We start from the raw sequence: 12,960 nt of genomic DNA on the forward strand, positions 1-12,960 counted from the left end.
CCAAGACTGAATCCGGACAAAGCGGACGTTCAAACTGTTTGAAGTCGTGCGGTGGAGTTGGCCTGACCGATCCGTGTCCACATACGCACAACATAGATGCTCCGTTTACTTTGGTCCATCGGGCAGGCGGAAAAAGCGCCGTGGTGTCTTGAAACACAAGCCCGGCGCGGGCAATCAATGGTTCGCCGCCAATCAATGCAGGGGTTGGTTCCCGGTTGACATTTACATTGCGCCAGCCGTGGACGTCCCCCACTAGTACTTGCGGTTGAAGGATTGGAGCATCGAACAAAATACACGCACGTTCATCAACCCAATCCATTTGTCCATTGCGACTGGATCCATCGTTGGTCTATCTGCTGCTGCTGGGTGCAGCTGCTCGCAATGAATGCGATCGCGCGAGCCTTCCTTCAATGGCGTCCCTGTCGACGGACCGATCTTCTTCTTTTTCTTTCTTCAATTCAATGGCGCAATTGAGTTGAAAGAAAGGAAAGGACGGGAGAAGCTGTAGCCTGGAGCTCGAGCTGGAGGAGCGGTGAGTGTATTTGATTGATTGGTGTAATCATGAATGTACTGTAGATACGGTTGCGCGTAGCTGTTCCCTCGTGAATACGCCTACGCATCATTGGTTATCATGCAGCTTCGCATTACTTGTACCCGACGCCATCGCAATTACTTACTATTTTTAAATCAGTACATGTATTCAGAAACGGTGGTATTTTTATTAGAAAGCGACGCAGATTTTTTTAAAAAACTTTGGGAACTTTATTAAATCAAAAAAGGTTATATTGTCCACCATCCAACTTACAATTGATGCCGGTGACCCCTCAATCCACGTCGAGGGTGAGAAAGCGACGCATTGCACACACAAAATTGCCATAATCTGTTAGTTGAAACACCAAAAACTTTTCAATTTTATACTTCATTCATCTCAAAAATAAATGTCTCAACTTTGTACTAAATTTAATACAAAGTTAAACAATAGTTGGCACACTTATTTTGGGATGGAGGGATTATAAAAGAGAGATAATTTATTTCCGAGAGAGAGAGAGAGTATTTTATTTTATTTTTGAGAATAAAAAGAGAGAAAATGTCTATCCCCAACTGGCTCATTTGTCCAGGACACCGTGACCCAACACGGCCCAAGTTCCAAAAGTCTCCGTTCAGAGGAACACCGTGACCCAACACGGCCCAAGCTCGTCCGGCCCAACTCAAGTCTCTGGCGACCTTTCCTCCCGCACCGGAGGCGCTGCCGCTGCCGACCCCCTACCCCTGCCCCTCCTCACTCCGCCGCCGCTGACCCTACGCCGACCCCCACCCCCGCCGCGCTGTTGCCGAGCGTGTCCGATCCGAGCTCCAGTTCCGGTGCAGCCATCGCCGAATTTCCCAGTCGCTAGCTCGAACCCAACCCCACGCCTGCTCGATTTCGCTTCCTTGACATCGCCCGCGCACCCACCGCGGGCAGTCGCTGATGACCACCGCGCCGTTCGTCTCCCCATCGCTCCCCCGACTACACTCCGCGCGGGCCTCTCCGTTCCCCAAACCCTCCGTTGGGTCCGGGGGTGGGGTCGCGTTCCCCGCCCGGACGTACGGGTCATCGCTTCGCCTGAGGTCTGCCGTCATGTCTGCCAGCGGCGTCGGGGGGAACGGCTCTCCGATGGCGCCTGAGGAGTCCACAGGTGGTTTGATTTCTACTCTGTTTGCTATGCTGCTTCGTGCATGATTTGTACCTGTGTTATCATTGCCAAAGTCATCGTTGTTCAGCTTCTCCACTAGCTAATCTCTTATTCTGTTCATTGTTTTCAGTGTCTTCTAGGTTGGGGGAGGTCAAGCGGGTAACCAAGGAAACAAATGTGCATGTCAAGATCAACCTGGACGGCACTGGTGTTGCAAACTCCAGCACAGGGATACCGTTCTTGGATCACATGCTTGATGTGAGTATGGTTTACTCCTCATGTCAGTAGTTGTGGATTTAGGATTTTTTTTGTACCTAATATATCTTCCATTTTTCCAAAAAGCGGGTCGCTATTTTGTTTTTTGGCCTAGGTTTGTTTAAGCAAGAATATGATATCTATTGCATCTGCGTGAAAAGAAGACAAGTACCCTTTCTGTGCAACCCAAATGCGAAACTGAACAATACCTTAACTCGAACCCACAAAATGGATAAGCACATAAAAATGACTAGTCTTCTGAATTTGTGTTGAGCAAAGCCTTTATGTAGGGCATGCTAAGTTTAGATGTTTAAGAGCATGATTAGTACAATCCAGTTATTATTGGGAGAAATGTATACACAACTAAGCCTGAAGGTGTCCTTGCTGTAGAAAAGTCTGCTTCCTTGTGAGTTCCACGTGTTCCAGGTGGCTCTGAGCAATTAGGATGGGAATTCCTATTTGATTTTTCTTTCCTTAGGGTGATGTGATCCATGCGAAGATTGTTACTCCCTTCTTATTAACTAATGTTTGTATGTGTGAAATGTAAGGCTTTTTGTTATTCCACATCAGTGACAAACTGACAGCAATGGCACAGGGATGCCGTTCCTGGATCACATGCTTGATGTGATTATGGTTTACTCCTCATGGCAGTAGTTGTGGATTCAGGATTTTTTTAGACACCCTGTGCCATTTTTTCCAAAGAAAAGCGTAGCCATTTTTTTCCCACCTAGGGTTTTTTTGGAAGCAAGAATGTCATTTCTATTGCATCTGCGTGAAGAAGATAAAAAGGAACAAAATCTTAACTCGAACCCACGAAATGGATATAAACAGACAAAAATGGCAAGTAGTGTTCTGAATTTGTGTTGGTAAAAGCCTATATGAAGGGCATGCTAACTTTAGATGTTTAAGAGCATAATTAGTGCAATCCTGTTATTATTGGGAAAAAGTGATGTATGCACAACTAAGCCTGAAGGGGTCCTGCTGTAGAAAAGTCTGCTGCCTTTCGAGTTGCACTTGTTACAGGTGGTGTTGAGCAATTGGGTTGGGAATTCCTATTTGAATTTTCCTTCCCAAGGGTGATGTGTTCCATGCAAAGATTGTTAATACTACTCTTCTTATTAACTAATGTTTGAATGTGTGAAATGTAAGGCTTTGGTTACTCCACATCAGTGACAAACTGACAGCAATGGCCACTGTGGATGACAAGCCCTTACATCTGAAATCAATACGTGAAACACAACTGCAGTAAAGTGCTAGCGTAGCAAAAACCAACACAAGTAGAAAATTATTGTTGAGAAGTATTTCTGTTTTCAGATTGATGCACTCTGAATGGTCCAGTATTGTGTTCCTTGTATATCTTCTGCTTGACAGTGGAAGGTTCTAATGCCGTGTGAGTGTTTTTTCTTCTGGTCAAAGCTAGGCATTAACTTTCAGTCTGCAACTTACAGCAACTGGCATCTCATGGACTGTTTGATGTATACGTGAAGGCGACGGGTGACACACACATTGATGATCATCACTCAAATGAGGATATTGCTTTAGCAATTGGAACGGTGATTTTTCTTTTTTGCTTTTCTCTACTTCTATAAAAACCTGAGTTGGTGATGATGGTGTGGCTGCCATCTTTCACCAATAGCCGTCGGATCTAGATCTGACACATACAAAGCAAACTGCTGCAGTTTTGCAAAAAGATGCCCGCACTTGTTTTCACATTTACAAACAACTCCTTGTCTCTCACAATCAGCCTTATCTCTTCCCCACCACATCCAGAAGGCCATGGAACAATCTGGTGTGATGGCCACTGTCGGCGCCGTCCACCCCCAATCTTGGTGTTCCGTGCGATGCACGGGCATCTTACTAGTCTACTATTATTTTCTAACTCGGCGTTAGTACTTCTAGAAACAGTTATATGGATTTATTTAACCAGAAGTTGGGATATCCATTTTGACCTCACTGTTAAATTTGCACGCTATATTTCTGTTCTTTACCTGATTCTGAACTATCCTAAGTTTAATGTTCTGCTATCTTATAGGCAGAAATTTACTGTGGTGACTTATTTTGGAATTTTCTTTTAGGCATTACTTCAAGCACTTGGTGACCGAAAAGGAATTAACCGGTTTGGGCATTTTACAGCACCACTTGATGAGGCAGCAGTTGAGGTTATACTGGTACGCAGGACCATCTTCTGCATTTAGATACTATGCATGCAACCTCTGTTCAGGAGGGTGCATGTCTATGTTGGCATTTATGAGCTTATGAACCTCTTACCCTTTGCGAACACATAACTGAATTACGACTTCCATTTGTCTGGTTCTTAACTTGGATAATGACCAGGCGTTAAAATAATTTTGTTCTGTTATTTCATGAGCATGTCATGCTATGGCAGACTGGTATGTATGCAGATTTTGACTTTTGAGGACTATTATCAGGAATGCTAGTCCTTTTACTTTCTTTTTGTCATAGTTTTTCTGACTCATCCATCTAACATAAGTTGAATACTTGGGGAGAATATCATACGGAAACCAACATTCGGTGGAAACCGGTGAAAACCACGAGAAGATGTTTTGAAGTTTCAAAAAAATCTGAAAAAAAATACGGGATGTTAAGAGGATGATGTTTTATTGCCACACAAAATTTCAAGTTGAATCACATTACGAGATGTGAGCTATGAAAAAGACAAAATCAGCGTTGAATAGTGCCGAACAGTAATGTCACTATTTAGGGCTGAATTTGTCTTTTCATAGCTCACATCTCGTAATGTGTTTCAACTTGAAATTTTGCGTGGCAATAAAACATCGCCATCTTAACATCCCGTATTTTTTCCAGAGTTTTTTTAAACTATAAGGGCCTGTTCGGACTGTAGGTAAAGAAAACAGAGGAATTAAAAAAGTACAGGAATTGAGTTGGCTTGTGCAGTGCAAACCTACAGGGATCTTAAAACTGAGGAATAAAAAAAGTGGGGTGTTCGGCCCATAGCGAGATAACTGAGCGAGCCGGCTTTTCCAGTGTTGTTCCTTTGCTTCGAGTGGATGTTTTGTTTCCCGTAAAAAGTGCAGGATAGGAGACCTTTCCTACGGGATGAGCGCTCTGATTCCTTTGAAAAGAACGGCGTTGGAAATAAAACCAGAGGGATCTAAACCTGCAAAATTCCTGCAGTGCACCCGTGAACCGAACGGGGCCTAAAATATGGTTTCCACAAAGTTTTCATTGAATATTGGTTTCCGTATGATATTCTCCCGAAGACTTGAATGATAGCAAGAAAGTTGCAATTATTTTACTCTATCATATCTTAATTTTGGGTTACCTAATTTTTGTTCAACAGACATTTTTGTCATGGTGTGTATACAAATATCTACTGAATAGTTAAACTGTGCCTTGTTGAGCTTAGATGTCTGCCAGTCATTCTTTTTCCTCCTGTATCCAGGATCTATCTGGTCGACCTCATTTGAGCTGCGGCTTAAGCATTCCTACCGAAAGAGTTGGCACATATGACACACAGGTAATTTGTAAAATTTTGACAGCTATTTTCAATTGTCTTACTTATGTCAGGATTATAATTATCTTCATTGCCAAAATATGACTTATTCAGTTCAAGTTTACTTTAGATTACATTTCTACTTTCAGTTTTGTTAAATTCGATTGTTCCTTCCCCCAGACGGTATTTCTGACAGATCTTTGCAATATCTGTTGGTCATATTTTGAGTTAGGGTGATGAGATCTTTTTACACTGTATGTCGCTACTATCAACTTAGCAAACAATAATTTAATTATTTTTATGACAGCTAGTTGAGCATTTCTTCCAGTCCCTTGTGAATACATCTGGCATGACGCTTCACATCCGTCAGGTATATGTTGCTTCAGTTTCAAAGAAATCCTCTTCCTAACCTTTGGGTCAATGACATATGAGTCAGTATAACTGTTTTCACCCCTGTTAAGTGAATAACCTACATAACCCTGAACTTACTCTTTTTTTTTCCTTTACAAGCTTGCGGGAAACAACTCACACCATATTATCGAGGCAACTTTCAAAGCATTTGCCAGGGCGCTTCGACAAGCAACGGAATATGACTTACGCCGCCAGGGCACTATCCCAAGGTTTGTGTCCTCACTCACTGCAAATATTGTTCAGGGCAATCTGTACAGTGAATGCTAGCCATTTAATAGTTTTTTCAGAAACTATTGCCTCCCACAAAATTCTGGAGAAAAAGAGAAAAGAAACACCAACCTGCTGTTGCTTGTCGGTGCCCAATATATTAGATGATACAGTAGACCGGAACCAGAATGTAATGCACCTTAATAACAATGTTTAATCTGTAATGATTTTTCATGCATCGTCATCCCTGAGTGTGTCTTGCTCGAACTAATCGCAGCTCAAAAGGTGTTCTGTCAAGGTCTTAGTGTTGCAATGCAAGATCGAAAACTGGACGCACGCTATTCGCCCTCAAAGAAACACATGGGCGGTCGCCTGCTATGTCTCTGCTGCTACTTGGACTTGCAGTCCGCGGGGTTTGGAACAAGAACAGCATGGAAATTGCTTGTTATCCTGTTGTCAGGGTTTGTTTATCTTACTACCATTGGCATACTGTATCTGCTCGCTACTGCAGTTTTGCTGGACAACACTTACATCTGAAGATGTAAAAGCTGCAGACGGCTTGACATTCTGAAAGTTATTACCTCTGATATATGGATTCAGCATTGGTTTGCGCGGTGTTGCGCCTGTAATAATGGTTTGGCCATTCAAAAGAGTGAAATGAAATAGAATAATAATCTCTGTGCCTTTTGCACTCCAGGCGATCAATCTTCATCTGGTGATGATGACTGCCTAGTCGATGGTATGGTACGCTTGAGCTCGCCACGTGCGCCGTAGTGCCTGTTTGGTTTAGTCCGAGGTCCATCTTTGAGCTTGATTGGCCTTGAACTGTCAGCAAATAGGTTAGCTTTTCTTTTCTTAGGGCTGATGATAGTACTATATACTAGTAGTAGATTTTTTTTTGAGGCAATCTCGCGAAGCTTTTATTTCAAACCATCACAATGTTTACAGGGACGAAAGGAATTCCCTCTGGCTGGCCTAGCCAAACATGACGACCAGGCCCTAACTTTAAAGCATGCTTCGCTAAATTGTGAGCCTCCTTATTGGAGCTCCTAAATTCATGAACTATATTACATGAAGTAAAAGACGTAGCCGTCATCTTGATCTCTTCGATAATAGCTCCGTAGGCTGATCCACTCCCCTTCTTGATTTCTGACACAACACCTTGGCAATCTGAAGCTAGATGTACACGGTTCAAGTTCAGATCTTGAGCTAGAGCCAAGCCTTCCCTGATAGCCAGCGCTTCAAGGGTTGCTGCATCATTTTGATTTCTGAAAACATAGGCCGACGCGCCAAGGAAAGTACCTTCGCTGTTTCTGCAGATTGTACCCACCGTTCCATGGTTTCCTCCCCTACTCACTGCTGCATCAACATTAAGTTTCAAAAAATTCTCCGGTGGTGCTAGCCAACCCGACCGCCGAGCTGCTGCACTCCCATGGGGCTCACCCTTTTGAGATAGCTGAAGAAGTTCTCCTAGGTAAGAGTTAACGAAGCCATGAACTGCATATGGGCTTTTGAATATATCTTCATATATTGCCTTGCGCCTCGCACCCCAGATGGCCCATAGAGTTATTGCAAACCTGATGAACTCCTCCGGTGACAATGTTCTACCCATGACAAAAATCCAGTCCTTAGCACATTCATGTTGATTAATGCTCAGTTGATTCAGAATGGCTTCGGATGACAGCGCCCACGTGCTCCTTGACATAGGGCAGTCCAACAATTCATGTCTCCATGAGTCATGAACACCACACAAACTGCATGCTGCAGACGTAGCCATGTTTCGCCTATGCAACACTGCAGTCGACGGGATCGAGTTCTTTGCCAATCTCCACAGGAAGATCCTGATCTTCGATGGGACCTGCACCTTCCACAATGACTTCCAATCAGCTCCTTCTGCTTCTACTTTTGACGTACCCCCGCGACCCTCTAGCCACGCTTCTCTGTTCAGCTTTGTGCAGGTGAGCATACGATAAGTTGAGCTGACTGAAAATTGGCCCTGAGGTTTCTCACTCCAAGCCCAAAAATCAGAGATCCTACGAGTGCATAATGGTATCTTTACAATTGCTTCCGCATCAAACGGTGTGAAGACAGCCCGCACCGGCTCTTCTCTCCAAGTTGCTGTTGATGTTTCTATGAGTTCTGAGACACGTCGAGGTGGATTTGGAACCAAGGAAGCAATCGGTCTTCTGAAACTCTCTCTTGGGATCCAGTTATGATTCCATATGTCTGTCTCTTCTCCATCACCTATACGTCGAATAATTCCTTGAGCAACTACATCTCTTCCTAAGCTACCTCTTTTTTCCCCTAGGTTTCTCCTAGGGTCTACCTCTTCCTTCGGCGGCGCACGCCGAAGTCCACCAAATATTCCACGTAAAAGACGGTCGGATTGCGGAGCACTTGCTCGTATTCGGTGCGCCCCGAGGTATTCGTCCTTGTTCGCCGATAGCATGGAGGAAGTAGAGGGAGATCACGGAGCTGGGGGGTCGAAGGAAGCGATGGCGGGGGGGTTAGGGCGGAGGGCGGCGGGGCCCAGATTGGATCAAAACTCGCCAGCTACGGCGGCAGGGATGGCCCCATAAGGAGTGGAGGAAGGGAGGGGCATGGAGGAAGATCGGGTGGACGGGGATGAGCAGGGCAACTGGGATCATCACGGCCCAGATCCGAATTTGGAGGATGCGTTTGAAGGACTGAACCTCCATGGCGAGGAGGAGGGAGATCTAGATTTGTCCGGGGAGGTTGATGAGTTAATCGGGGATGTGAGATGGCTGGCTCTCTTTAGGGTTCATACCCTGCGTTCGTTCAGTCACGCGGCCCTGTTAAATTCCATGAGGAATGCGTGGGCGTGTGCTCAGGGTGTCACGTTCAATATCAAGGGACCTAACTTGTTTCTGGCACAATGTCATTGCTTGGGAGATTCGAAGAGGGTGATGGAAGGAGGACCATGGCAGTTTAGAAGGGATCCTGTGGTTTTGGTTGAATATGATGGGTTCACTAATGTCTCAGACTACTCGTTGGACATGTACCCACTATGGGCAAGGATCAAGGGCTTGCCAGACGGGTTAACGAGGAAGAAAGAACTAGCGGAGAAGGTGGCAAAGAAGGTAGGGGAGCCTCCGTTTACAGTGATGGTCAATGAAGGAAAGATTAATCCCTCTAGCTACTTGAGGGTTAAAGTGTTTGTTAATGTCAATAATCCTCTGGTGAGATTTGTGCCGATCACCTTGAAGGAGAGGAAGAAGTACCCCGTTTACTATGAAAAGCTGCCCGACTTTTGCTTTTTCTGTGGTTGTATGGGCCACGTGGTGGAGGAGTGTGGCAACGGGATACACGATCCGTCGACGTGTGAGTGGGGTGACTATCTACACTGGAGCGGAGAACCTTTAAGCAATGGTGTGAGAGGAGGTCAAAGTGCTTGGTCTGACTCACATAGAGGGGATAGTGCAGCGGGGGAAGGAGTTTGGGGTGGTAGAAGAGGAGGTGGGGGTAGAGGAGATAGAGGAGGGAGAAGTTCAGTGGCTGGAGGTAGAGGGGCGGAAGTGCACTCGAATCAATCTGGGAGGGATGTTGTGGAGGGTGAGCAGCTAGGGCTCGGGGAGCAGGAGCGTTCTGTCCGTAAAAGACTTGTTAGAGATGATGGTACAATTAATCTCAGAGGACAGCCAATCCCTCATCTGGTGGGGAAGGTGGCGGATACAGTTCTTCTCATTGAGAATGGGGCGGGTGTTGAGAGCTCTGGCTCGATTGTTGCTGGATCCACTCCGGGCAAAACCCCCATAGTAAAGAGGCTGCGACACGGGAGAAGTGGAGAGGTGATGGCAGGTGAAGTAGACATGGGTACATCTTATGAGGCGGCCTCCGAAAAGGAGGACTGCCGGGTCCAATGAATTGCTTAAGCTGGAACTACCGGGGAGGGGGGAATTCCCGGACAGTTCGAGAGTTGACGACCTTGTGTCGATCACATTCCCCCATGTTTGTGTTTTTGTGTGAAACGAGGCAGAAGGAAGCGAAGATGAAGAAGTTGAGAGGCAGGTTAGGTCTTAAGGGGTTTTGTGGTGTTGACAGCTCTGGTATGAGTGGTGGCCTAGCCATGTACTGGCATGAAAACTATGTGGTAGATGTTCTTGACAAAGATGATCGCCATGTTGATGCTCTAGTCCGTGTGAAAAAGGTGCGGAGCAGTGGAGAATTACGTTCGTGTATGGTGAACCGCGGGTGGAAAACCGGCATCTCATGTGGACAAAACTGCAGAATTTGAATACAGTAAACGATCTCCCGTGGTTGGTAATAGGGGATTTTAATGAAGCAATGTGGGATTTTGAACACTTCTCAGCAACACCAAGGCCGGAATCGCAGATGATATCATTCAGGGATATGCTTGAAGTTTGCGGTCTGGTAGACTTGGGCTTCTCGGGTGTCCCTTTCACCTATGATAATAAGAGAAGTGGTGTGAATAATGTTAGGGTGAGGCTTGACAGAGCAGTGGCTACGAACGAGTGGAGGAATTTATTCTCTTTTGCCTCCGTGCACCATATTCTTAGCCCTTGTTCGGACCATGTGGCGGTACTGCTCAAAGGCGATGCGGACGCCGGCCCGGATGGGCCTAAACAGCGTCGGTACGAGATCTTCTGGGAAAGGGACTCGACGTTGCCGGAGGTCATCAAGAATGCATGGGAATCTGTTGGAAACGTTCAAACATTGGAGCAGCTTAGAGTGGCTCTAACCAAGACGATGGTGTCTCTAGGTTCTTGGTGCAGGAAGTTCGAAAATGTAACAAAGGAATTGGCTAAATCTCGGTCGCAGCTCGAGGAGCTCATGCATATGAATGCGGATAGGCAAGAAATAAGGAAAGTGACAGATAGGATGAATGAGCTTTTGTACCAGGAGGAGATGATCTGGCTTCAAAGATCTAGAATATCATGGCTTAAGGAGGGTGACCGAAATACAAAGTTCTTTCATAGTAAGGCGGTGTGGAGGGCGCGGAAGAATAAGATCAGGCAGTTAACTGATAGTATTGGGGTGATTCATTCAGATTTGGCATCTATGGGTAACTTAGTGAATGAGTATTTCCGCGGTATTTTCACAGCGGAGTCTAACCTCGATGCAGGCCACGTGGTTGATCTCTTTGAGGTACTGGTCACAGAGGAGGATAATGTCAAGTTGTGTGCTCCGTTTAGTGACAAGGAAATCTCTGATGCACTCTTTCAGATAGGACCATTGAAGTCGCCGGGGCCAGACGGTTTTCCAGCCATATTCTTTCAAAAGAATTGGGCGACTCTCAAGGACAGTGTGATTGCGGCTGTTAAGGACTTCTTTTGTACGGGGGTGATGCCCGAGGGAGTTAATTCCACGACAATTGTCCTAATACCGAAAATTGCCAACCCAACAAAGCTGACCGAGTATAGGCCAATTAGCTTGTGCAATGTGATTTATAAGGTCATAGCTAAGTGTTTGGTTAACAGACTCCGCCCTCTTCTGGATAACCTAATCTTTGTTGAACAGAGTGCTTTCATCCCGGGGAGGATGATTACTGATAATGCGCTGATTGCTTTTGAGTGTTTACACTACATTAAGCAGGGAAAGGATCCCACAAAGAGCTTCTGTGCTTATAAGCTTGATCTCTCCAAAGCATATGATAGAGTAGACTGGGATTTCTTGAGGCAAGTGATGCAAAAGTTGGGGTTCTCTCACCGATGGATTGACTGGATAATGACTTGTGTCACATCAATGAGATATTCTGTCAAATTAAACGAAACTCTCTTGGATTCATTTGCACCGACGCGTGGGCTTCGGCAAGGTGATCCCCTGTCACCATTCTTATTCCTGTTTGTTGCGGATGGGCTTTCTGCTATACTAAAAAACAGAGTGGCGACTGGCCTTATAACCCCGGTGAGAATCTGCCGGCGAGCACCAGGTATATCCCACCTATTATTCGCTGATGATACATTGTTGTTCTTCGAGGCAACTAGGGTTCAGGCAGAGAACATTATGGACGCATTAGCCATGTATGGTGCAGCCACTGGGCAAAGTCTTAACTATGATAAATGTTCCATGTTCTTTGGTGCCTCTTGTCCGAGCACAGTTCAAGAGGAGGTTCGGCAAGTGTTGCAAGTCCAAAGTCTGGTTTTTGAGGAGAAGTATTTGGGCCTGCCTACTCCTGAGGGGCGCATGTCCAAGGGTAAGTTTCAAAATCTTCAGACAAGCCTGACGAAACGCCTGATTCAGTGGGGAGATGGACAACTCGCCCAGCCTAGGAGAGAGGTACTAGTGAAATCTGTTGCACAGGCGCTATCAACTTATATCATGGGAGTTTTTAAATTGCCATTTTCAGTATGTGATGATCTAACAAGAATGGTCAGGAATTTCTACTGGGGTTCGGCCAAAGGAAAGAGGAAGGTCCACTGGAGAGGATGGGATTATCTCATGCAACCGAAGGACCGAGGGGGAGCTGGCTTTCGTGATTTTCGCCTGTTTAACCAAGCACTTTTGGCTCGGCAGGCATGGAGATTGATATCTAGACCGGACAGTTTATGTGCGCAAGTTCTGAAAGCACGGTATTATCCTGAGGGTAAGCTTGAGGATACGGTCTTCACGGGAAATGCATCCTCTTCCTGGTAGGCAATCAACCACGGTTTGGACTTGTTAAAGAAGGGATTGGTTTGGCGGGTGGGCAATGGGAGAAGCATACGAGTTTGGCGTGACAACTGGATCCCGAGGCCTCATTCATATAAGCCCATCTCATTGCAAGGGAGATGTCGTTTCCGTTACGTCTCTGATTTCCTAAACGAGAATGGGTCATGGAAGGGGCAGTTGTTGGCGCAATACTTTCTGGCCGTGGATGTTGATGAAATTCTAAAAATTAGAGCTTCACCGAGGCAGGCTGAAGATGTTATTGTATGGGGACCCAATAAGCTGGGTGTGTTTACAGTAAAGAGTGCTTAT

The 12,960-nt window shown here is 45.6% G+C and overlaps 1 protein-coding gene across 5 annotated transcripts; it reads left to right on the forward strand.

Moving 5' to 3' along the window:
* Positions 1-1,195: 1,195 nt before the first annotated feature.
* LOC543224 (imidazoleglycerol-phosphate dehydratase 1, chloroplastic-like) lies at positions 1,196-6,718 on the forward strand. 5 transcript variants are annotated; one of them, NM_001427959.1, is made up of 8 exons: positions 1,196-1,676; positions 1,804-1,931; positions 3,377-3,481; positions 4,004-4,096; positions 5,353-5,427; positions 5,711-5,773; positions 5,914-6,023; positions 6,299-6,718. In NM_001427959.1, the coding sequence occupies exons 1-8, from the start codon at positions 1,469-1,471 to the stop codon at positions 6,324-6,326; spliced, it is 810 nt and encodes a 269-aa protein (NP_001414888.1). In that variant the 5' UTR covers positions 1,196-1,468; the 3' UTR covers positions 6,327-6,718. The 5 variants fall into 5 exon arrangements, with proteins under 5 accessions (NP_001414888.1, NP_001414889.1, XP_044334310.1 ...); XM_044478372.1 differs by having other exon boundaries at positions 1,243-1,676; positions 6,102-6,374; NM_001427960.1 differs by lacking the exon at positions 3,377-3,481.
* The last annotated feature ends 6,242 nt before the right edge of the window (positions 6,719-12,960 follow it).

The sequence above is a fragment of the Triticum aestivum genome, chromosome 2D, assembly GCF_018294505.1.
Source record: "Triticum aestivum cultivar Chinese Spring chromosome 2D, IWGSC CS RefSeq v2.1, whole genome shotgun sequence".
Classification (NCBI taxonomy): domain Eukaryota; kingdom Viridiplantae; phylum Streptophyta; class Magnoliopsida; order Poales; family Poaceae; genus Triticum; species Triticum aestivum.